The sequence below is a fragment of the Paramormyrops kingsleyae genome, chromosome 6 (genome assembly GCF_048594095.1).
Source record: "Paramormyrops kingsleyae isolate MSU_618 chromosome 6, PKINGS_0.4, whole genome shotgun sequence".
NCBI classification, from domain to species: domain Eukaryota; kingdom Metazoa; phylum Chordata; class Actinopteri; order Osteoglossiformes; family Mormyridae; genus Paramormyrops; species Paramormyrops kingsleyae.
In genome coordinates this window covers 29975523-30002606 of record NC_132802.1, presented here as the reverse complement: position 1 = coordinate 30002606, position 27084 = coordinate 29975523, and the positions used below count along the sequence as shown (strand labels likewise).

At 39.9% G+C, this 27084-nt stretch overlaps 1 protein-coding gene across 5 annotated transcripts; it reads left to right on the top strand.

The window, feature by feature from the left end:
• The first annotated feature begins 639 nt into the window (after positions 1-639).
• On the top strand, positions 640-26734 carry LOC111844752 (dystroglycan 1-like). Of its 5 annotated transcripts, none has more exons than XM_023813515.2 (4): positions 640-986; positions 1152-1394; positions 15252-15764; positions 21119-26734. In XM_023813515.2, the coding sequence occupies exons 3-4, from the start codon at positions 15450-15452 to the stop codon at positions 23432-23434; spliced, it is 2631 nt and encodes an 876-aa protein (XP_023669283.2). In that variant the 5' UTR covers positions 640-986; positions 1152-1394; positions 15252-15449; the 3' UTR covers positions 23435-26734. The 5 variants fall into 5 exon arrangements, with proteins under 5 accessions (XP_023669283.2, XP_023669282.2, XP_023669284.2 ...); XM_023813514.2 differs by having other exon boundaries at positions 640-1016; XM_023813516.2 differs by lacking the exons at positions 640-986; positions 1152-1394 and adding an exon at positions 1415-2058.
• Positions 26735-27084: the final 350 nt, after the last annotated feature.

The window sequence follows — 27084 nt, the reverse complement described above, 5'->3', positions numbered from 1 at the left end:
ATATTTAAAAAAATATCTCGTTTAGAGTTAAAAGGGATAATAATCGTCTTCTGAATTTTAATTACTCTGTTTGTCATTTTAAATGAATAAGTATATATAGTATGTGCGCAGTCATAAATAAGTGGTACTGGTGAAAAGTCAGTGAACAAGAGCATTTAGATATTGCTTAAAAAGGAATGCACCCTTGCTGCAGGATGCAAAGCCTGCTTAAAAATGATCGGTGGCGCAATTAAATAATGGCGGTGCTCATTTAGTGGCGCCCCATACAACGGATAACACCCTCTTTAGGACTGCTAATAAAAACACGCAGCCATATCAATTAATTAATTAACAAGATAAATTGAGTGCTGCGGTAGGAGATGTAGCTGAGCTCCAACTAATCAAATTATATTTCGGTTAACTTTTTTCGCAGGAGAAAATTCCCGAATATTTTTGATTGATTTTAATGTGATAATAACATGCATGTTGAGTTATCGACTACATAATAAAACGACACATCGGATTTCAGCATTTAACTAAAAATTAGTACCTTGGTTAGTCACCGTAATGCCTTATTAAGGGACATTAAACGACGATGGGGAAAACGATTTTGTTTAATCGTCATGGCAACCCGCGTGGGTACTGAACTGACTCCATCTACCCCGGCGAGAGGGAGGGCAAAGTGTGCGTTTGTGTTCTTGGAAAATGTTTATGCTACGAGTTAAACGGAATAAAGAGGCTAGGGGAGACGTAAGGAAAGGAGGGGTGCTTTTGCGGAGCGCAGTCTGGTTATTTTCTGCCTATTTCATTCACATACGATAATATTCATGCCAACCGTATAGTTTTAAACAGACAAAACTAGCCGAATGGAAGGGAGAAGGTGGTGGGGCCACGAAATGGGCCGATGTTATTAAAAGACTCCCCTTCTTCAGAAGCGCAGAAAGGGAGGAGTCTCGGGCTGACAGCGCCGGCACCCTCGGCGGCTCGCTGGCCGTATCAGATCGCTGGTATGGAGGGGAGTCAGAGCCGGGGAAGCGGTGTGTAGGCTGTGGCAGACGGTTATTGGGGAATAATCGGCAGCCACGGCTGCTTTATCGTTAACACACATGGCCTAGTGTATATACCGTGTTGACTTTTATTAGCTCTTTAATCTGACATTTTTTTAATTTAAGCACAAGGAACGAAGGATTCTCGCTGAGGCCCCGTACTCGCACCCTGGGATCCTTCAGCAGAGGCAGAGTTGATGGGGATAGAGCCTATGTACCCGGCTGACCATCGCCACCGACCGGGACCGGGCACCACCGCGGGCCGATGATGGTCAATGCGAAAGGAAATAAGTTACCTTACCCTCGGCTCGGCTGTGTTCTGCTCGGTTCTTTATTTCACACGGCCTTGACAGTAGACGGCAATTAAAGGTAAAGAATTTTATACAAGTCAAAGTCAAGTTTTTTATCGGTTATGAAGCCTTATGTTTATCTTTGTGTGTTTTTCTTAATATTTCCTTTGTGGCGGTGCTAGGTCATGCGTTTAGTCGGGTCTGTTAGCTACCTGTCCGTTTTCTTTCGGCTAAAAGTGTCCCGGTTTTTAGGCGGACCGTAGCATTGTCATCGGTTACCAGCCATCGCTGGCAAAGTCGCTGGCCCGTAACTAGCACTTTTAACGCAGCATTGTATTTAGGCAGCAATGTAAGCGATTGAGATTAAACGCGAGCTGGGCTGCTTGAGCGAAGCGGGTCTGGGTGTATTTCGCCTCAACCGGAACAGGTGCATCTGGAGCCTCCATGATATACGATTAATTAAATCGGGCCGTTTTTATTGGCGAGTAAACGTCTTGAATTAAATATAGATAGCTAGCGGGTCAGTGGTTTGCATAGCTAGCTGGATCGCTAACTAAATAATGGGGAAATGTCCTCCCGGTTCGTTCAGCCTACTTGGATACCTAGCTGTGTGGTTAATGTGTTAGCGGGTTTTTTTTTTATTATTATTATGGTCATTTTTAATTTTCAACGTAGGCCTATGGAAGGCCCCCATCCGGCAAACATTTGTGGGCTTTTAAAATAAAATATTTCTAACGTCTCCGGTGAGTATTTATCCGACTTTAGTGTGGTCTCTAAAATGGATCGTACATTCCGATGGGTGGGTTTATCGGCTAAGCTGTTATGGCCACTATCATCGACGATCATCCGTTAGCATTAACTGCTGTTATTATGTGGATGTGTAGCTGGTTCGCTTGTAGGGAGTGACTTCGGTTAACAGGACGAAATGGTAAGAAGGACTACAGGACTTGATTAAGGTATTCGCTTTCTAAAAAAGTAAAACGGAAGGTACTTAATGTTGTTTCCTATGTTTGCGGCCAATGTTGGGTGGCGAGAGATTTTGGAATATACTGCCTTTTTTTTAAAAGTTGACCTCGGCTTTTATAATCGGTGATAGAAGTGAACGTTACTTTGAAACAAGCTAAGTAGTCAGCATGCTAATGTAATATTTTTGTGTGATCCTGGGGGGAAAATGCGCTAAAACCATGTTTTACGAATGTCTAAATAGGGTGATGTGTAGCCTTTTGATTAACTAAATGGTTTGTACCAGACAACAAAAAATAGATGCAGGTGTTTAGTGACACACAAAAAAACAGAATTCTAAAAGCACGTTTATGTTGGTAAAGAAGACGTTGGTCTTAAGTACATAATCGGAAATTTGGAACAGTCTTAAGAGGGCTTCTGAAAGAAGGGTAAGTATGTGCAGACAGTGCTTTGCGTTTGGACAAGTCCTTCCCACAGACAGTAGGTCCGGGAATGTGCTTCAGTGCATGTCATCCTCTTAGTGTCCTTTTAGGCCGAGAGCTTACCTGCATCAAAGTTTTTCCGTGTACATCATTGGAGCATTTGCTGTTCTTTGCTTCATTTTAATGAACTGCATAAGGTAGAAATGAGAGTAGTTCAGCATAGAATTTTCTGCATGTGTCTATGGTAGGTTTTATGGACCTTTTTTTTTTTTATTATTTTTAGCTTTGTTTTGGTATCTGTAGAATGTCTTCTGAACCTGTTCTCCTGGCAGGCTGAACTTGGTGTGTGCGCTCATGCCTTCTGAAAGTATGATTCTGAGAAATTCTGGATGGGTCCATTGTAAAGTGGGTTAGGGTTATGCAGGCGGTGGTTTTCTTGGAAAATCTGTCATTCAGGGCTGGGCCTAGGTGTGTTAGGCAAGCCAATGTGTTTTGGAAAGCCAGTTCTTCAGAAATGTCAGCATGACACATACGGAGCTTAATGCATCAATCCCTCAGTTAATGTATTTTCTCAGAAGGTACTAATCTTTTAATAATAAATACAGCTCTTGTAATCTTATGAATGAACCCCTTTAAAACTGATGGTTTAGACAAGTAGAAATGGTAAATACAGAAAATGGACACTCAGGGTACTGTGCAATTTGCATGGAACAGGGTTATTATAATAATAATTTGCTATTATTATTATTGTCAATAATTGTTTTTATTGTGTAGACTTATTATGCTAATGCTTTTTCTGATTGGCCGCTGGGATTTTTTTTGGCTGAATGCCTTCTCTGTAGTTGTAGCTTGGGTTGGTGCTGGGCCTAAATTCACTTCAGTCCTTGATGCTAAACAAAGGTCTTTCTAGGCTGACTTTTGGCTTATGGTAACACATGGCAGTTTATGGTTAATTGTTCTTTCTGGTGTCTCCACAGGTTTGACACTTGTCTTGCAAACATTGCAGCCAGTGTTTCTTGATGTTTGTTGTTCCCTTCAGGCTGTTTGGATTTGCTCAAATAGTGGTGTCGGTCTTTAGCCATTTTCAAACTGTATTGTGCAAGCTTTGTCTATTTAGTCGTGATACATAGTTTAAGTGGTGGGTTAGAAAAGTCTTAATGGTACCTTAAAGCCTAAAATTATCCTTCAGTATATTGAAGACCATGGATTTTATATATGGATACAATTTGGTCTTGTAAATTTGAAAGTATTCATTGTTCATATCTAGACTTAAAATATTTATATGGTTTGCTCAACATGACTCATTTTGGCAAGTGTGAAATTTTGAAAAATTTGTCCAGTGTCCAAAAAATTAATCTGAATAGCATGGGAAATAATCACAGATCCCCCTTTTCAGATGCAGAACTTGGTGGGAATTTTTTATTTTACAAAAAAATCATTAACTGAATTTAAGCTTCACTTGTTATGCCTACGAATTATTGCTACTTAAAACAATCTAGTTCAAATAATTGTATCACTGATACTCAATGTGTCGATATGCCAGCAGTTCAAAGAACAATAGCTACACTACAATAGCTACCAGTGATTGTTTGCTATGTGTGTTTACCTGAACTTTACAATGTAAGCAGTGTTCCAAGTTGCCTTTAATACATTTGTCGTCAATAACCTCTGATTCTAATTTGTTTGGTTTGAGCCTGTCCTATGAAGCATAGATTTTCCGGAAAGTTGCATTATAGAAGTTTTTTTTTTTTGGACATTCATATATATGTGATTTCATACACTGTTGCACAATAGCATGTTAAGGGCAGTTTTTAAGGTAACCTATTTGCCTAAGTTTTATATTTGTTTCAGCTACGGGTGGAAAACTGTCATGATTGATACTCTGGCAGATGTGAATGTGCTTTTGGGTGAAAGAGAACTTAAAAATAGAGATGTCACGATTACTTGGTTAAACTTGATTAATTGATTACTTATAAAGCATCACAAAATTTTTCCTTCTCTATTACTTAGCAATATGGCAGGAGGGAGATGGCACATATGAATGAGTGAATGAAAATGCAGTCATTTGTCTGTTGCAAAGGAGAACTTAAATATCATCACAGCTCAAATGCAGTGCAAACGACACAGTAGTGACGGCAAATTACTTGCTTTTCCTCAATGTCGTGTCTATGAAATACAAAATATTTCCATACAGCAGAAGACTGATGTCTTTTAGTGACCAGTTCTTGTTTGCTTTTCTCCTCTTCTCTCATTTTCATTTAATTTCACACACATTCGGCACAAGATTTTTGTGTGGAGTTTGCATGTTCACCCTGTGTGGACGTGGCTTCTTGGCAGTCTTCAGTTTCCTTCCACTGTCCATAAAAATGCAACTTAAATGCCTTAAGTAGACCGTGTTTGTGACCCTGCGATTGTTGGTTGGTTCCTGCTTGTGCCAAGTACAATGTATCGTTTATAATATTATAACTGATAATTGTCATTAATTGGTAGATTACTCGATATAATTGATAGTGACAGCACTACATAAAAATTGTAAAACATTCTAGGCTGCGCATGTACTTTTTCTTATACTGCATCCTGTTTTGATTAATAATCTTGACTGTTTGCTTCTTCAATTTTTCATCTTCCCACTAATAGTTTCAAGAAAAAATGAGTAACCTTTATAGCTATATTTGGATTTACATACAGTATCCTACTTGGGTTCAGATGGGAAAAATTCTTACCAATTATGTTGGCTCCTGGATGATGCCCTGCCATTTGGGCAGTAGCCTCCAGCATGCAGGAAAGCTGACCAGAGCAGTGAAAAGTGTTGATTGTCATTTTCGGGACTGTAGTTTTTGAGTAATATGCAAGGTAAGTATGTGGTATTTTAATAATGCAGACATTAGCAGCATTTTATCCATTCATTACACGATGATCTAGGGCAGGGTCACAGTTGGCCCGAAGCCTGGGGCACCCTGGATAGAATGATGGTCCTTCACAGGCTACATGTGCTGTAGGACATCTAGAGATGCAGGTTTGCCTAGTCCACATATTTGGGCTGTGGGAGGAAACCTGCAAGTACATACGACACATTAAAATGGAACCGAATCAAACCTGCGACCCTGGTAGTGTGAGGCAACCATTATGCCATCTCCTGGCTTTTGAAGTTTGTCTTTTAAAAACATAAATGGGGAAATACTGCCCCCTCCCCCAGAGGTCTCAATTATTTTTGGATACATTGTCTGCTTATTAATCATGTTTATTGAACAAAACTGTAAAGGAGACATGAGGATGCTTTGTTTGAGGCATGAGAGCTTTTTCTAGGTAGGTCTTTGGGTGTTCTTTAGATTTTGTTAAGATTAGATTGTTTTTTTTTTTAAATTTATTAATACATTCAGATAGAAGTATTAGCATTCTGGGGAGAATTTCTCTGAAATATTAAAACGATTAAAACTCTTAATCCTACTTTAACGGATAAACGGGTGTGGAAAATTACCAACATTTAGTATTTATTCTTGCTGCGGTCAGCAGTGGAATGAAAATTGTGACAATGACGATTTTGGGTTAATTTTGTGATTTTTTTTTATGTATTTTATCCCATGGGAATGAAAGTGGAAACATTAAGTGGCCAGTGATAAGATGGGAATAAAGGTGGGGACACATGTACATTTGCACTGATAACAAGGGCTAAAATAAATGGTGTATCTAAGCACTAAGTCTTCCCTAAACTGCTCACTGGTATCATCAGAACGCACGTGACCTGAATTCTTAGCTTCAGCTAACTTGATTGGGCTTTGCATTTTAGTGCGTTTAAGGTAACCTTGATTGACTTATGACCAACATTCACACCATCGATCATTAACATGTATGGAGAGACTTTATGTCACAGAAAATGTATTTGAGATGTCCTCTTAAATTGATTCATAACATGGAATAATACATGCTAACTACTTTGCAAAAGTCTGCCAATGTATATTATAGTAGCTGATGCTAGTGCTGGGTAGTATAACTGATGCATCAACTTATTGTCAATAAGAAAATGAGAAACATTGGTAAACTTTTGATAAGGAACACTGCTTGATAGCACCCATGAGTCTGTCATATTACATCATATTGGAAAGATGCCATTCCAACCTATTATGTATCGTAATTTAAGGACCGACAACTTATGGCTAACAAAATGCATGGCAAGGTTGAATTAGTGGAGCATGCCACATGCTATGGTTTTGGTCATGGAAGAGGTAAATGGTCCCTCGGAAGTAAGTGTTGATGAAGAGAGCGATAGCTTAACAGCCACAATCTCTTTAAAAAGTAGATGATTAAACAAGGGAAAATGGTGGTCTGGCGGTACTGTTTTCAATTTGGAGTTCAGCATGTAACTCACTGGTGTTATGTACTGTAAGCTCTGCTGAAAATTTGTGCCCGCTGAAAGATATACTGTGAACGTATTTCACCATTGGAAGCATTGCCATCCAGTAGAGCATAGAATACAAGTGCTTACAGTCACAAATACCAGCAATTAGGGTTTCTACTTTTTATCTGGAAAAAATACTGGACAAATTGCATATAGTATTGGTTATTGTCATTTCTTGAACATTGAAGCTGCAGAAGGACACAGTCATTCAAGTTCTGAAAAAAGGCCAGTCGCCCACGTAAGATGAGCATATGAGAGAGCAGAATGGTAAGGTGACTCTCAGTGGGGCATTGGTTCTACCCTGCATCTGGAATTGCTCACCAATCCAGTGCTGGACTGCACAAGAGTTTAACGGCTACATGACCATTTTTATGCAAGGCGATGCCTCTTGCCACACTGCACGATGGATGAAACTGACATCACCAAGGTGACGAAATGGCCAACCCAGAGTCCTAATCTGTGCCATATCAAGAATCTCTGGAAGGCAATTGTTATGGCAATAAAACCCACAGTTACCAAATATGGAAGAAACTGGAAGACAAACGGATGGAAAAGGAAGAGTCGTGTGAGAAATTGACTTGTGGGTGCAGATGTGCCAAAGAACTGATAGCAAGGTTCTCTACACTTCCTACTAGGGCTGGGCAATATCATATCGATATCACGCATGCGCAATAATCACCAGGGCTTCAGATGACTGGCAAAACATTTGGCCGAACGCCAGCTTTTCAGTACTGTAAGGACATTTATTTACGTCCACCATTTAAGCAGATGAATAGTATGACTGAAATATTAATGAGGCATTTTATGATGCCCAAAAGTTAGTAAATTCAGCATATCCTTAAACGTGTCAAACTTTAAACTGCAAAAAGTACCATATCGTTTATCCGCAAGATCTCCTCTTTCCAAAGATGTTGTGGCTGCTGAGCTGTTCCTTTCTCCACTGATACCTCAGTGCAAATCGCACTAAAGTATAGCACACAGTATACCAAACGGTATACCAAAACAGCACGATGTGGTGCTGACCAAATTTGAAAAAGAATTTGCTAAGTTTTGGGTGTCACAAAACGCATCTCATTAATATTTTAGCTGTAGTACTAATCTGCTTACCAAATATTGGGCGTAAATAAATGTCTCTATAGTATCAAAAAGCTGGTGACTGGCCAAATGCTTTGCCTTTCATCTGAAGCTCTGGTGATTATTATCGATATATCACTCAGCCCTACTTCCTACTAATGTTTGAAAGCATCAAAAAGTGTTGACAGTTTTATTTCTAGTGTTCTTTTGCAATAAAAGTGTAACAGTTCTCAAATTTTGAACACTGTAGTTTTCCGCAATTAAAGGTTTTTGTTGAATCACTTTCTTTTGCCCTTGGTTATTTTGGGAAACATGCTAGTAGAATAGTAATCATATACCCACAACTGATATTACTTTAAATTCTGAGCAGTGAAAGTTGGCAGTATTCAAAAGAAATTTTTCATGAATTGTTCTTTAATTTTGATTTCCTAGTATATTTGTATTTGAAAAATAATAATAATAATATGGAGTATGGAAGTAGTGTGCCTTTTTTATCCGTAGTGATTTTTTTGCCAGAAATGCATAGGATGTCTTTCTTCAAGACTTTATTAAAAGGGTAAATCTCAAATCTTTCGATTTCATTGAGAAATCTACTGAGGCTCTTTCCTTTTTTTTGTTTTCAAATTCTCAGAGCTATCCCAATTACTCAATTAAACTCGATTACTAAAAAGCATCGATTTAAAATTTCTCCTTCTCAATTTCTCGGCAATATGTCAGAAGGGAATCGGAATTATTGTACCATGAAGGATCGTTTTACATATTGGTGGGAGTAAATCATCATTGTTGCGTCTTGCTTTGTGAACTTTCGGATGTGTGGCTGTACTACACTTGACACTATGTGCATGAGCCCTGCACTGAATGCACCTTTTATTTCTGAGACAGCAGTATACTATAACAACGCTTGTGGGCTTCCCAGAGTGTCAGTGTGCCTGTGCCTGAATGCCAAGGCTGTATTATGTCTCCCTTTGCCTATGTTCAAACATGCACGTCTGCAGTCAGATTTGATTACCTGATGCCTATTCAGTGGTAGCCAGTGCATACCTAATATCCCCCTCAAATCTGGGATTTTGGAAGTTGTTTTATGGTCCCTTCTTAGATGAACAAGCCTTCACCTCAGTTAAACATTCAGAAACTCTAGAAAATGATGCAGTAGATAATTAACAAAAGATTTTAACCCACTGGTTACTGCGCAACCTGAGCTGTGTGGTGTTCCCGAAGGCCATCCTTTCTTATAGGTCATATCTTTTGTCACTGTGTCATTAAACTTTAAATAGTCAAGGTTTTTAATTATTTCAGCTTACATTGCTTGGTTGGTGATTTGTAATACAATAAGCTAACTTAATAGTGCATGTTTGAAAAGTCTCCTCAGTTCAGTGGAGAATACCATGAACTTTCACAGGTCGGCTAGTTCAGGGGCAGAAGCTTATGCTCATGTGGTCTGTGGAGCGTGTGGGAATAGCAGCACTGGCTAATAAATTACTTCATCAGCGAAGCCGCAGTGTGTGACCGGCGGGATGTGTTTAGCACCTCGCCATTAAGGCGGTTCTGCCCTGGGGTCCAGGACTGCCAGTGACCTGAGCTGTCCATCCTGCTTCACACAGCGCTGGGCTGTTGGCTGTTGGAGCAGGTTGTCTCTGGCTTGGGAGCAGTGACTGTACCTCGTTCGCTTGCCTGTTTGTTGCTGTAACTGCAGTATGAGTTAAATTTGGAAAGCTAGTCGTGTAAATAAATTACCGGTTCCAGACTTGTCGTAAATCACTGTAAACATTTTTACAGTGTTTGATCCATGTTATTAGAGGTGTTCTGAAGGAACATAGCTGGTTTTTCGTTGTTCTTGTGTTTGAGTGGAATTAAGAGAAATATGCTTCAAAAGCACTTTAGATTTGCTGGTCCAGGTTCACTTTGCCCACCCCCCCTCCTCCCCGAACTGAGCTGCATCATTGTTTAGACCACAACCTCCACAAGTGTTGACACCAGATGATCCACTTGAGTGTGTTCTATTGTAATTTGGAATGGAGTGTTTCTAATTTTAGCGATGTGTAGACATTTCTAAACCCCTTTAGAATACACAACTTTAACCTCTAGGCAAGGACGCAGGTTTGCGTTCAACATTGGTACAGACCAAATCGGCCCCAAACCCCCACCCCCCCTAAACATGCACAGTACTCCAACAGTATTGGTAGGGACATGTCCATACCCAAATCTACACTCTTTAGGACTGGCTGAAAGTTGGAGGAATCAAAGGTCAAGGATGTAATCATGCTGTCACGAAGAGCGCAATGAGAAACATTAGCTTGATACCCATTCATGGGCAAGTCAATGGTAGGACCTCAAAGCAATTAGGATTTCCACAATTTGGGTACATATATATATGTGCAGTAGGCTTACTCCTCTTACCTCTCCTCTTAAGCTTTAAAGGTTTCAGCAAAAATTAAAGTCAATGTGATAGCATTATGCTTTGCTTGTGTGTATGTTTGCAGTTGTATATGTATAACTGCCTACCATCTGGTGCTTAATTTCTTGTCTGTGTTAATTTTTCCTCTAAATTTGACTGCAGTTTTTCCAGGTGAGTTTTGGAAATGGAATGGAGGGGTTCCCTGGGCTTGCCATAGTTTTGTGCTCAGCAGCTGTATTTGATGTATCCAGTGGCACTGGATTTTCTCCCTACATCACCAGTCCTCCTCCAATCAAATTTGTCATCTCCAGAACAGGCTGCCAATCCGAGCATGAATATCAGGCTTTGTGGGTAAAAGATGCTGTAGATATGCCTGCAATACCAGAGACCTGGGAGCAAATAGCACTCTGAGTCATGCCTCTATGTTTAGTTCAATATTCATCCATGTCCAAATTAGGCAATGGTGATGTAATATTATGGGGATGGACTGGGTGTATTGACCAATGCATTTACCAATGACTGTCCTCTAGTTTTCTGTTTTTGTTCTGCTTGTAATTTGGGAGGTGAAATTAAATTAAATAGTATGTGTCAATTTGACTGATGGCTAGTTAATTTTTATAGTTAGCTATGTTGGATGGAAATGAGTTTGGACAGGGGTTGTTGGATTTGGACCAGACTGCGGTAGCTGAATGAATGATCTCACTCACGTGAAGGGGACACCTGGAAGTCAGCTTGCATTCCAGCTATGTAAGCAACCTAGTCTTTAAGGGCTGGTACCCCCCTCACCAGATAAAAATACTCTTTTAGGGGGGGGGGGGTTCCACAAAGCAGGATTTCTCAGTTAGCTGGGTTAACATAAACTAGAAGTCATGATTTTGCAATAGGAAGCCTCCTTACCTGAAATCCTATTGGACAGTCATGACTGTTAGAGCTTCTCTTAAATTAACCCAGCGACTGAGAAATCCTACTTTGTCGAACACCCCCAGATTCCCTTCTCAATAGTTTTCAGTCTTAACCTGGGATGCCCCAATACTGGTTTTCCCTCTATCAGAGCTTTTATGAACTCCATTTAAATAATGGATCCCTTAATTCCCCAACTGTCTAGTTAAACAAATTTAGCATTCTGTTCCAGTGATGGTTAGTATGGTGGCCCTGAAAGCCCAGAGCACATCAACATTAGCACAACGCACAAACATTAAAAAAACACAAAAACATCAAGACAAAAAAATTAAGCCAATTTATTTTTTAAATGTGTTGTTCTCTTAATGTGTTTTGCGGTTTTCAAAACCAAGGTTGTACAGTATTAAGCTAGAGACAGACCATTTGGGCTTTATAGTACATCAATGTATTTTCAAAACTAGAAAATCGATGACACTACTGTTTGTATCGATTTAAAATTAGGGCTTTATTAAAGATTTTGAATAAAGACCAAAAGTACTCCTTCCTGGTTCTAAACAATGCGGAAGCTTCGATATTGATGTTGCATAGATTCCCAGAATCACAGCTGCAATCAAACCAGGGTGCGTTTCTCAAATGCTTTTGTAAGCAACTTGCACTGAATTCAGGTGCCTTGCTAACATACCCCCATTCAATCAGCAATATATGCTCTTTTTTAGTGTTGTTTTTAACTATGACTACATTTACACATGATAACCTGATAAAAAAAATTTGTGTGTGATTTTAATGGCCCGATTACAGACTTGGTCATGTAGACACTGTAATCAAGTTATTAAGAACACATGTAAACACTGTAGTGGGGCTATGGCATGTAAACAGTCATAATCAGCTAGCAGGCAATGGATCTCCCTCACTTTGTGACTTGGGGAAGCTGCATGTTGCTCTTCTGCATGTTCCGTAGAGCTGGATGATACTGACAAAAACCATTTTGGTATTTTTAGGCAGAATAGCAATACATAATATTTTCTGTTAACGGTTTTTAATGTACAGTTTTAAATAAAAGCCATATGTGACATATAGCAATTTAATTAAAGCAATGTATGGACTTCATTCCTTGTTGGCAAATATACAACTATTCTGTATAGACATTTTCTTTATTCCGACCACACGTCTCAAAATAAAGACAAAAATCAATGTATGCCTGTATCTGTTGCATTGGTTAAATAAAACAATCACAACATAAAAGCTACTCACTCAACTACGTCCACCAACAGACTCATTTTTGTCTGTTTATGACACTGCTCTCAAAACATAAGGTGAAGGTTTTTTATTTTCATAATCTAAATCTAAAACCTGTTTCACTCGTGGGTACTGTAAGTGTTTTCTGAATTTGTAGCCCATCAACACTAAACAGCTACTGTAGATATTGGTGTCAGAGGCAACCAGAGTTGAATACTGCCCCCTGTGAAACATGGAAACACATCAAATCTAAAAATTAAATTCTTAATTCTATGACTCGACGTTTTTTTGTCGTCTCTTTGTTTTTGCGTGATCTTAATTTTTTTTTTTGTGTTGTTAATGTTTGTGTGTTCTGGGCTTTCAGGGCCACTGTAGATTACTTCTTAGAAGTAAAAAAAACCTTATACTATATCTTTTTGTCTTGTAAGAAGGTTTTTGGTGTGCCTACACATGTCTATGTGGCATACTTTGAGTCGAACCAAGACTACACTCAAGTTTTTCTGTTGGCACTGAATACTATATAATACTTGTTGCAATAACAATAACTTAACCACAATGTATGTATTATGTGTTTATTAACGTTCTGTAATGGTTGGGAAGAAGGGACCTTGTGGTATGCTAGTCACTTAGGAGAGAAGCTGAATGTGCTAGTAAGGGCTCGGATAGAGGCAACACTCTGTTGCCATGGCTCTGTGGGACACTGTTCTCTGTATGCAAGAAAGCTGTGAAGGACATTTCTAGCTCTGACTACTTCTGGCTCAGAGGCTCATTTATTGTACAGCTGCACTAGGTTCCCACTCTGCTTCCCATCATCCAGTTTGCCCCGATACGATTGAATCCCCCCAATGGCCACTGACACTTCAGCCTCTGATTTGCACAATGGCCCAACATAATGATTGAGGCCTCCTGGCTTTCTCTCTTTGAGTCGAGCAGCCATGCATACAGAGGGTTAAATATTTTGCAAGCCAGCTTAGTCTTTCTGAATGTTATACTTTTCCAGCGGGTTCTCTGTTCTTCTGGGGGGGGGGGGCTGGTGTCCATGAGATTGACTGGGGCCTGGCTGGTCAGCACAGGAATGCGATGACAGAGTTCTTCTTCTGAAAATCGCCGTAGCTCTTTTTGTGCAATGGTGAAAGTAGGCTTTTATGTAGCACTGCAGATGGGTTTGAAATCTTTTCATGCCAGCAGTCCACCTCCTCCCATCAGGGTCAGGACAAACGGAGGGTGTGGGGGTGGCCTGGGCGTCTATGAGGGTTTCCTACTCACCCCCCTCCCCCCAGGAGACTGGTCCTTGAGTGTAGAAATTCTTCTTCCTAGGCCAGTGATAATGCTGAATAAAGTGTTGTTCTACCTGTAGTATACTCCCACCCTTTCCATCACTTATGTGTTTCTCTCTTTTTTTTTGCAGTACTAATATTGGTGTTGAGTTTTGCAGGAGGGCATGAGTGGAAAAAGCAAGTTGTGTCACAAAACCCAATATAAATAATTTAGAAAAGTGCTGCTAAGATTAATACTTCTTTTGAGGTATTGTACTGATCAGCAGAGGGTTTGGCATGTGTGGACTGAAAGTGATCTTGCTACATGCTAAATGCAATAAATTCATCAATAATTGAAAATGACGTACCTTGATAATGGAGCTCTTCGGTAGGGTTCTATATAGCTAAACACCTGTGTTTCTGCTTCAGGGTACAGGTGAATAAGGAATAGTCAATTGCCAAGAGAAAAACTACATTCATCAACAGCATGACCCAGCTGTCAGACAGCTGTCAAAACATTGTATTTTTTATGAAAGTTCCTAAAATATTATGCAAAAACATATACAGTGCTATTGGTATGTCCAGCTACATTCTAACCATGTTCTAAGCTATTTCTGGGGTATGGCACAGGGCTGGCCTGTATGTATATCAAAGATAAAAAGAAGAATAAGTGGGTTTATATGTCTTCCTCCCCCAAAACTCTTTTCCGTTTCTTCTGTTTGCCTCATACATTGTTTGTTTTCCAAAGACTGAGACCTAATTATGATGTTTGATGGAAATGCACAACATGTGTCCCCAGAAGCAAGTTAAAGACCTTCTGCTATTTGACAGCACATTTTAGAACTGGGATATAAGATTCTATCAAGCGTATCTCACTGTCTCACACCCTCCACAATCTAAACAGAATTAGCTATTTAGTCTGTTTATGGTTATCAAGGATGCCTTTCTGTATCAGGAAACCTTTAATGTTACAAAAAAAGTTGTGCTTTTCAGTAGTCCAACCTTGTTGTTTTTGACTGATCAGTGTGCACAGGCATGCATATGACTCATTGTGGATTTTCGTTGTAGTAGGCGGCTAAATTCAGTATTTCAGGAGAGTTGTTTTGGTGCAGGCAAGGCTATTTTACCATTGATGTATTGTTATTAACTGCTGTAAAGAACAATCCCTTTCACAGATGCCCAGGTCATGGGGGAAGGGGACCTTCTTTCCATGAAGTTCTGCCTTTCTGATAAATCGTCTGTGCTGTACCTTTTGTGTATAAATTAATTTACGGTTATGAATCATTTCTTACAGGGTTGATGGTGTGGTTTTGAAGCAATGGGACTCCAGTTTTTTTGAAGAGTGTTACACAAAGAAGCACAAAGACCGCCAAACACAGAAACCCTGAAGAGACTCCAGCGGAGACATCAACCTTGTGGGAACACAGGTCACCTCAGCCAATTGTGCCTGTTTCCTCTTGACTCTTTCTTCTGAGACAGGGAGACCTGAATTATGCACAATAAACTGCTGGTCCACATGGACGGAGGGGGGTGGCCCGACCCCACCAGGACTACCTTGTTTATGCTCGGGTTCTTAATTTCAGTCACCCAGGGCAGCTGGGGAAATGTTCTGGTGGAAGCCCTGGAAGAGCAGATTGGCCAGCTAGAGGCCTCCATGCACTCTTCTGTACTGTCTGACCTGCGGGAGGCTACGCTGGCTGTCGGGCCACCAACAGGAGCTGGGATCCCAGATTCCTCAGCGACTGTGGGCCAGGTGTTCAAGATGAAGTTACCGGTGGAGGTCATTGCCAGCAGCAGTGTGGTGCAGGTAAGCAGGGGTGGGGGAGACACGTAAGGGACTCTGGGCACTTTGCTGTCTATTTTGTAAGGTCTATCCAGAGAATTTGAAAATCATTGGCCTGGTCAAGTGGAATTGATATAGTTTTAGGTAATCCATCCATTTTCCATAATTGCTCATCCAATACAGAGCCTGCACCTTATCGCTTTAAGCAGGGATTCACTTTAGAAGCACCACTTCACCTGAAGTGCGTGTCTTTAGACCATGGGAGGAAATGCACAGTGCTGCCCTCTATGTAACCCAGCTTTCAAGCAAATCATTTGTAAATTTATTTTGAACTAATCATTTAAATCTTGCCCAGTAAATTCCATATGACAGATTAAGGGTGTCAAACTCACTCACTGGCATGGCCATACTAAAAACCACAAATCGCTTTGATGGCCGACAAAGGCTTATTTATGCAGTTAATAACAGTATGACCAAAACTTTGCAGTTCCTTTGTCGAAATCTTTATTATATGTAAATAACATTTACAAATGTGAACTTCTTAGTAAACATTATTCCTCAATATTCCCTTTTAAAATAAACCTGAACATTGTGTATGACGTCTCTCAAGATAGAAGTAAATCAAGTGCATCCATTGAGCTGATGAACTATTATTCATTTGTTTTTATGTGTTTTTTTACCACCTGGATCTTTTAAAATGAGAAATATGCTGAGTTTATTCACAATAAATCAAAACAGCCGGATTCCAACTACAATGTTTTGCTGTATTTCCCACCAACTCTCTGCTGCTGAGCTTGTCGGTGGGGGAGGGGCGGCATGAGGAAAGGTGGAGTGTGGGTTCATGCAGGATGATGCCTTCTTCCCGGGTAGGGCTCTAACGTTAGACTTATTCGTCAAGTTCCGTCTTGGATATGTCATTTTCTGTTCGAAAAACACAATGAAACAAATATTTATTGACAAGGGCAGAACCTAAATTCGCAAATAGATGTTCAACACGGAAAGTATTACGCTAATTATGGCGGTGAGTTGGTTATGGCTAATGCTGGTTACGGTAAGTTATAATTGGCAGTTTGGGAACATGTGGTTTCCTAATAAATTTACACCAGCTCTGGAGAGAGAGCAATCGATAAGACCAAGATTGTCTGTCGGATCTGTTATACTGAAGTCAGACATGTTGCTGGAAACACATCCAACGTGTTAAATCATTTGAGGTGACATCATCCGAGTGCGTGTATGACAGGAGCAAGGAAGAAATCACCTCTGTAAGGTAGACTGCCTGTGGCATTTAAGGCACTTTTGGTAGGAAATTCAGACCAGAAAACATGGGATTTAATTCATCATGATGTATTATTTTTTAATTATTTCACATATTTTTATAATGTGCAAATAAGCGTCTTTTAGGTTTTGTTATTCAGACTTGTTGACGTCAGACACAGTACCTTTGCTTTACCATTGTTCCTAGTTTTGTTTTAGTAATAAATCATTTCAAAACAAATTCGTTTTTCTCTGCTGTATCAAAATTGCACCGAACAGTGAACCCCAAACTGAGGTTTGTTCCAAAACATGAATTTTGTGTTACAATCCCACTCCCAGGCTAATTTCAAAGAATATCAAAATCATAAAGAATTGTGCTACGGGCCGGATGTGGCCCTTGGGCCTTGAGTTTGATATATGTGCCATAGATTGTATTTCCGTTCATGTGCCTTAAAGGGTGTCACTTAAAGGTCAGTACTGTGGCATTGAAAGCATAGCCAAATTGGCCAGTGTCCCGGGTCCTCTGTATTTCTATCAGCCTTTGATAGTTGTACTCATAGAGTTAGTGTCATACAGCTATAGAGCTGATATTCTTTAACATATTAAAATAAACATCAATGGGGGTAGCCATTTATCAGGGTCAGAATGAAAGTCTGATTGTCTTTATGCATTTTGTGGACTTAGCTTGCCTGTGCTCTGTGCCTTTATGTGACCTGTTGTGTTCTGCTCTGCTTGCCATGTGTAATACGCGGCGACGCCTCCCTAAGGTGGGCTTTCAGCTCAGGAGGCTCCCTCTCAGCTTGGCCCAGTTGTGCCGCTGCACTTTGTGGGGCTGTGTCTGCACCACAGTTTCATCAGCATCGTGCTGCTGAGCAGACCAAGGTCAGTGCTGCGTCCTGGCCCTTGTTTACTCTGCCAGGCTGCAGTTTGCTGCAGTGACACACATGCAGCTAGGAAGTGCTGTAAGAATGTTGGATTCAGGCGACATCTTCACACTCCCTGGGAATAGCCTTTTCCCATGACTCATTTCTCTTCTTCAAAGCCTGCTGTCTCCTGCCTGTTACACTAGAGTTTGTGCTCACGTGTTTCTAAAGGCTTTAGGTATTGTTTTACTACAAGGTAAGTTGTATTTTAGTAATATCTGCAGTTTTTTCTTTTTTCCCTTCCTCTCCTTAGTGAAAGCACAAGCAAGGCAAGGTGCATTCTTTGGTCTCTGCAAGTTTGAATTTTAAAAGTCTATCTGCCTCCTGTTCACCTCATTTTTTCCCCTCGTTTTGCTCTGTTTATTTACCAATGACAGACCTCAAACTTTAATAAGGAGACGTTATTAAATATCAGAGTAGGAAGTAGTCTGCTACAATCCATCTTCCCATCTATCTGCTAACCACTTATTCCGGTCGGCGTCGCGTGGAGGAGCAGAAGCACAGGACAAAAGACTGCAGTTACACCTCTGTCAGGATAACAGTCCATCGCAAACAGCCTGTGGTTAAGTTGTAAATAAAGATGCTGCAGACCCATTTATTTTGAGGTGTTGCTAAGATTTATATAAATATGTTGCTATCTATATAAATATGCGCACTACATTTTTAATGATGATCGTTATTTTATTTGAAAATTAAATAGAAAGCTTATAACCCAGACATGGTTTTTGAGTTGCTAACAGTTCACAATAGTTATTGCTTCATAAAATACTGTCATCTGCCACAACCATAGCTACTCATTCTTACCTTAGAACAATCTCCCTTCGCACTGAACACACTGCGGTGCCATTCAGTGAGAAGCCACAGTTTGACACCATGTAATGTTGTTATTTTTTGGCTGCTAACTCTGCTCCCTTCAAAGGTTACCACGGGCAACACAAGACCTTGTTAGTCCAAGCCTAGAATTGCTGCTGTAATGGCAAAGGTTTCAGCACTAGTTATCAGAGCCATATTGTGTCTTCCAGTTCTCTTTGAATTTGACTATTTACCTGTCTATTAAGATTGATTGAAAATGAGCTGAATAAACATCTCTTCATGATAGCCTTAACTTTAAGAAAGCAAACCAGATCAGTACAGAACTTTTTTTCTAAATTTTTTTTTGCCCAAGATATGTTTAATAATATTAGTAATATTCCATTAATTCTGTCATGCGGATTTAATAAATGGTGAATGGTTTTGATAATGAGGAATGTTAATCTTGACACTCTTAGAGCTCTGGACTCAGATGTCTGTTTTTAACCACAACGTGGAAAAGTAAAGTGCAGTAATTTATTTCTACGACAACAGACATTCCAATTAAAATACGAAAATAAACCAATAAATGGAATCTTTCATACTTTTTTGCTGTGGTTTTTGCTAAAATCTAGAATTGTACCCAAAGAACTCACATTTCAGCCAAGAAATGAAAACAATCTCAGAAGTGTTACCCAAAAATGCTAATTTGAGGAATATTTTCATTACAAAACCTTTAGTTGTGATTTCTATTAATAACACATTTGCATCACCTGGTTACTGAAAATCAGCAATGCATACACCAGTCCTGCAGTCTCTGCAGTCTCTGCTTATGCCTGTGTATTCAGTGGAAGGAAAAATTACAATTGTATCATGTTTATTTTAGTATACTGTAGATCTGTGTTATGTACTTGATAATAGGGGACAGGCAGTATACTGAGAATTTACTGATGTTAAACAGCGTTTACCAACCTAATTTTGCTAATGTCAGTATGCTTGGGAATTGCTTCCCAAGCGATTCATTTTTGTTCCCTTAAAAAGTGCAACAGTCATGCAGCCATATTGAAGCTGTCCCAAGAAATATTCTTGCACTTGTGGAAATTGCCAATAAAGTATAATTTAATAAAAAAAAAAAAAAAAAACCCTTTGCGTTATTGTTATGGTTGTTCATCTATTTAAGCAAAACAAATATCTATTAGTTATAGTTGTCTTAATGTTCAATAAATGTTTGTACTAATCCTCTGTTCTGTCTGCATAAATTATGTCATGCATAGAGCTATGAAATGGCCTGAGCGGCCACAACATTAATAGTTAAGAACAATTCAATAATTGAATTCATTTCCAAACATTCTTATGTGTACTGTAATACTGACTATTCATTTTCAGGGAGCTGTGATGATATTTTACATTATAATATTCTAAATAATTGTTGTAAATTGTCTAGGTAAATGTTTAACAATATTGTGATATTGATTGGTAATCCTTGCTTGTTGCTCATTTTCATTAAGGTAAATGAATATTTTTTTGAATGAGGACAGATAGACATTTGTCTGCAAAATTAAAAGCCTTTACCTCAGTCTTTTCAAGTGAAAGTGAGGATGTGAAATGAAATTGGTATGGCAGAATTTGCCTTTAATGTAAATTTTGGCCAGCTGCCTCAAGTAATTATCATGAGTAACGATGTATTATGTCTGTCTAAGTTGTGCCATCTTTGTAAGATATGGACTGCATTGTCTTTATCCAAGCAATGAGATGCACAGATCCAGGTTCACCTTAGGTTGAACTCTGGCTAGACTAGTATATGCCTTTGTTGTGATATGGAAATTACTTTATCAGGACATGTATTGTGCACCTTATTTGTGTTACAGGCTCTTATTTAATTATTTTTGTTTAAATAGCTGCACATTTCGTCCCTGCTTAACAATGCTTACACTACTCAAGCAGAGAAGGCTACAGGCACGACTAGGTTATGCTGTCAGTTGCTGCATTCACAAGTGCTGGAAAAGCAATGATCCATTTGCAGATGGTCCTCCTGCAAAGTGGAAACTGTTGTTTTGTATTTTTGTTCTCCAACTTCTTTTGCCTTAAGTAGCTTTTTGTCATCACTGTCACTTAATAGAATACGTAGTAGATTTTGATAGTAATATTTTAATAGAGCATAAATTTTAAAAAATGATGTTTATGATATGTTCTTTGCATTTTAGTTATAAAAGGGCATGAGCCATCAGGAAACCACAAAAGTGTAATCTGTAGTATGCAGAACTTTGTGGAATTGAAGATTTAGGATTTGTGAAAAATAGTTGAATGTTATACTAAGCTTCTTGTTGAAAACACTCTCTGTTGATTTATTTTTTTTACTCTGTCACAGAATTTAATTTCCAGCATTAAAAACACTTTTTTCCCTCCCCGTAGATAACAGAAGCTGGCAAGGAAAATTTACCAACTTGGTTGCACTGGGATGAGGACAGCGCTGCACTTCAAGGCATCCCACTGGCACAGGACAAAGGAGTCCACTACATCTCTGTGTCTGTGTCCAAGGTGCCTGGCAACAGGAGCCGCGTTGTTTCCAGCTCTGATGTTTTCGCCATAGATGTGCGTCCTGAAGAGTATGCTGACACTGACCCCATTCAACTAGTTCTCCCGTCTACAGCCAGCTATGTCCCGCCTTTTGTCTGTGGCAGTGAGGAACCTGTTACAGTTATCACAGTCATCTTGGATGCTGATCTCACCAAAATGGACTCCAGGCAGAGGGTAAACCTGATGGTGAACATAAAGAAGTTTTCTGGAGTCGAGCTTCAGCATATGAAGGTCCTTCCTGTTGTAAACAATCGCCTCTTTGACATGTCTGCTTTTATGGCTGGGCCAGGCAATGCCAAGAAGGTGGTAGAAAATGGAGCATTGGTATCCTGGAAACTGGGTTGTGCCCTTGACCAGACCAGTGTGCCTGACATTAGCAGTGTCCAGGTGCCTGCTAAGGAGGGCACAATGTCAGCCCAATTGGGATACCCAGTTGTGGGGTGGCACATTGCCAACAAGAAACCTCATCTGCCCAAACGTGTCAGGCGGCAACTCTACAACACCCCAACACCTGTTCCCTCCTTGCTTCCCCCAACAACATATCCAGAACCACCTGTACGCATCGTGCCCACACCAACTTCACCTTCAATTGCACCCACCACTGACCAGTCAGCTCCTCCTGTACGAGGACCTGTTCCTTTACCTGTGAGGCCAACCATAAAGTTCAAAGACCCAATTGCTCACACTCCCACTTTGGGTCCTCATCAACCAACTAGGATCGTGGACACTACTAGCACTATTCCTGTTCAGCCCACTGTAACAAGACCAGTGTATGTTGAGGCTACGGCTTCTGTAACCCCACCAACAACCACCACTAAAAGACCCAAACCCTCAACTACTAGGAAATCCAAGAAGTCAAAGACAACCACCCCATTGCCCCGGGATCCTAAAACCACTACTGCTAAACCCTCTAAGCGAATAACACCACTATCCGTTGTGCCTGAACCAGGGAATGAGAAGCCAAGCTTACACAACCCCATTGATGAAGTAAATGTTTGGGTAGGCTCCTACTTTGAAGTGAAAATCCCCTCTGACACCTTCTTTGACAAAGAGGATGGCACTACTGACAAGCTTCGACTAACACTACGGATGAACCATAATGAAGTAGTTGGGGAAAGCTCATGGATACAGTTCAATACTACCAGCCAGCTGTTGTATGGCCTACCAGATAGGCAGCATGTAGGAAAACATGAATATTTTATGCAGGCAATGGATAAGGGAGGTCTGAGTGCCATAGATGCCTTTGAAGTCCATGTCAACCAGTGGACATCACTTGAAAAGTCTCCTGTCCTCTTTCTTGCTCGTTTCCATGGCGATCCACTGGCTATTGCCAGTGATGTTCACAAGAAGATCCTATTAGTAAAGAAGCTGGCCTATTCCCTGGGAGATCGTAACAGTAGCACAATCATGCTGAAGAACATCACTAAGGGATCCATAATGGTAGAGTGGACAAACAACAGCCTCCAGCAGAATCCTTGCCCCCGGGATCAGATTGAAGCTATGAGTCGGAGAATCTCGGACAATCAAGGATGGCCCTCTGCGATTTTCAGCAATGCCATGGAGCCGGACTTCAGACCCATCAACATCACTGTTCGAGGCACAGGCAGCTGTCATCGATACAGCTTTGTGCCCCCAGGAGAGGTCCCAACTCCTCCCCCTTCTGCTGTCACGCCCTCTGTGGGTGTGGGCCATCAGAGCACCGATGACGTGTACCTTCACACGGTTATCCCAGCCGTAGTAGTGGCTGCAATACTACTCATTGCTGGCATCATTGCCATGATTTGCTACCGCAAAAAGCGCAAAGGGAACCTCACGATCGAGGACCAGGCCACATTTATCAAGAAGGGTGTGCCCATCATTTTTGCTGATGAGTTAGATGACTCCAAGCCCCCTCCTTCCTCCAGCATGCCCCTCATCTTGCAGGAAGAGAAGCCTCCGCTTCCCCCCCCAGACTACCCCAACATGGTCACCCAGGAGACAACTCCCCTCAATCAGAACCATTTGGGAGAGTACACTGCCCTGCGTGATGAAGATCCTAGTGCGCCGCCATATCAGCCTCCCCCTCCCTTTGCTGTCCCTATGGAAGGGAAGGGCTCTCGGCCGAGGAACATGACCCCATACAGATCTCCACCTCCATATGTGCCACCCTAACATTTTTTGCAAACCTCCAAGAGGAGGGTGACAGGGGACTTAAGCAGTTCCATGCCAGTGCTGTCTGTCTGAAAACAGCTGGGTGAGGGGTGTGTACAACATGGGATGGGAACGAATAACATAGAGAAAGACATTGGGGTTAGATGTGTGGGGAGGGATTTTACTCAAAAGGTAGGGAAGGACAATGTTAGTGGGTAGAGACCAGTTAAGAGTGGCCATCATAAATGCCAATCAAGCATTTTTTGTTTTGTTTTTGGATCAGACTGCTGGCCTCCAGAGCACACTTAATTTTCTCTACTCTTATTTAAAATAAAATATCTGTAAAATGCAGGCTTAAAGTTTTGGTTAAGAAAAAAAATGGAAAGGCAAAAATGATAATTTATACCTAATCTTTTTTCAAGGAGGTATATTTCTGCAGTTGACATGCTGTCTTGTTAGTCCTGGTGTTTGGTCCAAAACTGTCTAATCTAAATGGGCGCAGGTCTGATTACCTCGAAAAGAAACTAGCATCGAAAATTTTTGTCGTCTGTTGTTATATTGCACTCAGACATGCATATGTTTCAATATGAAGTTCTTTATTCATAAACATCAGTTTGAAATAACCTGTAGGAAACCATCATTGTAATTATGCAGATATTTTATAATTTGTCACAATGAGGTTTTGTCAATTCTCATGTATTTCAGAAGACGAGTAATCATTACTTGGTATACAGGATATTAAGAAGGCCGTGGTGTGATTTTGTTATTGCAGGAATGCATATAAACATGGGTAGGCAATATTCTGATGAAAAGATAAGATCTGATTAACTACATCTTGTCATTATATTGGTGCTCCATTTTTTTTAACTGTGTTGAGAAAATTGCACAGATGTTGCATTTCAAATATCCAAACCGTGTTGTGTCGAAAGACATGCTATTGAGGGTCAAGGTCTTATACATATTGTGCAATAAAAATATGGCTTCCTGCATTTTATTTCAGTGAAAGTAGTATATTACATATTTATAAATTATATATATATATATATATTTAAATATGTATAATTAAATCTAATAATATGAATATATTATATCATTTATAATTATGTTCTCCCATTAAAAACCTGTCCTATACTGTACAGGTTACATAATACCACAGATGTCTTGATTTATTTTTTACAAGGCCTGATTTGGAAAAACTAGGTATTCAAGAAAAATTGAAATTGAGGACTTTTAAAAGGAAGCATTTATACCATCCTAAAATTTCTTTAATACTGAATAAAAATACAGTAATGCAGTTTTGTAGATATTAGTCTAATAGAGATTGGGTTTGTTTGGTATTTTAAAATGTACATAAAAATTTTGCTATGGTTATGCATATATATCATATTTTCTTTTTCCTGATTTTGATCTCTCTTCACCAGTTGAGGGGTTTTGGGGGACAGTGAAGGAAGCTCAGTGATTTGTTTCTCCAAAAGTAAACTTTGCAATAATGTCTGGTGTGGTACGGTTGCTGCGGGGAAGCCGAGGTGAAATAATCTATCCAATGAGCCATCTGTGCAACCGGAATTCTTACAACGTCTCCATGACTTTTTGTATGGGCCTACTGTGACGTGACCAGCTCCCTGTATGTGTTATGTTAATAAGTTGACACGAACCATGCCAGGTAACTCTTTGTACAACATAATATTAACTTAATATACATTTTTACATCAGTATTGATTTGCTCCATTTTTATGGTGTCTATTTTTTTTTGCATAAGAAGAGCAGCGGAAAAGTCTTTGGTTTGCTGTTTGAGTTCCCAGATTTCTCCTGTCCTGGGTATGTGAGCTGTCTGTGAATCCTTAGGAAGTGCAGTCTATGACCTTTTACTTGTATGGCTTGGAACAAAAACTACAGAATGTCGATATAGGCAAATCAAATCATTAGTGATAAAACGTGTGTCACACGTATAACGTGACTGCCGTGCGACGAAGTACATTCAGCACCAGTGCGTAATATATAGAAAATCATCATTCTATTTTAGTATCTTGTCAGATGTGGCTCTTCAGCCGCTGTGATCCCAGTTGTAAATCAGGCGGTCACCTTTATGTCTTGAGTTTATGAGTTTCACAACATGTGGCCTTTTTGTTCTTGTGCAACGGTGGTCCTCTTCAGTCCATCATGATGTTCACCAAGCCGTCAGTTTGTGTAGCCAGCTGTTCACACCAAACATCTTAAACAAGATGAGATGGAACTGGGGACACTTCTGAGTGGAAAGTAAACCAAAGAGGCAAATTTTAGATGGTCGTTTAACATTTTTTATTGCTTTTACTTCATTCAGTGGAAGTATTCCACTGTTATAACTGTTTATGAATTCTGTTTATGGTTATTTTAGGAATGTTTTTGCATATTCAGATTAATTTACATTTGGATTCATTTAATAATAATTCCAGTGGAATCCTACACAAAATGCATAGCTTTTGGCTTGTTAAATTCACATCCCTTTAGATGCTTGTCACTGAAGGTAGTTATGTCTGGTTATCAAGAGCTCAGCACACAAGTATTGTGCAATAGTTGTTCGAGGTGACGTACCTCTACATCCAAAATAATTGTTTATGCCTGTAATTTTTTATTTTACAGTTTAATTTGCCTTTTAAGCTATAAGGTTTTCTGTCTCAAGCCTTACACCCATATCTCCAGTTATTTTAGTTGGCGATTGAACAGCTTGGAGAAAAGGTTTTTTCCCCTTACAACTGGAATATTAAGGATATCACAATATGTGTGATGAAAGAAATAAAGTATTTTTATATGTAAATATTTTGTATGGCAAACAGAAAAGGATCTTGTTTGAACTTTTTTCCTTGTCTCTTTAATGCTTTGGACCCTGTCTCCCAGAAATGTACCATTAGTGAGCATGTGAGAACAGTGATAGCGGAGTGGTGCTCTTGTCAGACTGGGCGTCCAGTAGGATCTGGCCCAGCTTGGCTGTGTGTGTGTGTGTGTGTGTGTGTGTGTGTGTGTGTTAGTTAAAGCAGTGTTTTTGCCTAACCCTCTAAATATAGGGGCTTGTGTGAATCAACTTTATCCTTACATGGAAAACAGAGGAAGCTTGCTAATGCTGAAAGAGAAGGCAAAGGAAGAGGAACGAAGCAAAAATATGCAGGCAAGCCTGATGGTTGTCTGTTACCATGGCAACTTAGTTTTTAAATTATGTCATGCGAGTGCGTAGGTAAAGTAAATTGTAGGGGGAGTGCAAATCAGCATTTTATAATTTCTGAGAGCATTATTTATGCCACTAAACACTGTATGTTGAAATCTTGTATTAAAACCTGTTTTCATCAAGTGTTGCCATTTGCTGCCTCTTTATTTCTTGATGTTTTTGGCATTCTGGGGTCTTGGTGTCTGACGTTAAGAGTAACTGTAAGAGCGACTGCAGAGAATGTTTTATCCTTCAGAGACGGTCCTTTCATTTCTATGACGAGTGCTAGTCTGCAAAAGCTGAGTCATCTTTCAATAAACTATTTTAGACCTGGAACACAAGGTGTGGAAGTTAAGTCCTTATGTCCATGTTTGGTTTTAAATTTTGCTGGATACTTTCTCTGCCGTCACCTTCACATGACCATATCAGTCTTATTTTGTCGTCAGATTTGAGTTCTTCTTCTAGTTCTGTCATCCAATTTTCTGCCACTGTC

Bases quoted from the DNA above. Each gene is read 5' to 3' on its own strand.
- LOC111844752 (XM_023813515.2), top strand. From the start codon at position 15,450: ATGCACAATAAACTGCTGGTCCACATGGACGGAGGGGGGTGGCCCGAC. The intron at 15,765-21,118 runs GTAAGCAGGGGT...CCCTCCCCGTAG, and splicing joins CCAGCAGCAGTGTGGTGCAG to ATAACAGAAGCTGGCAAGGA.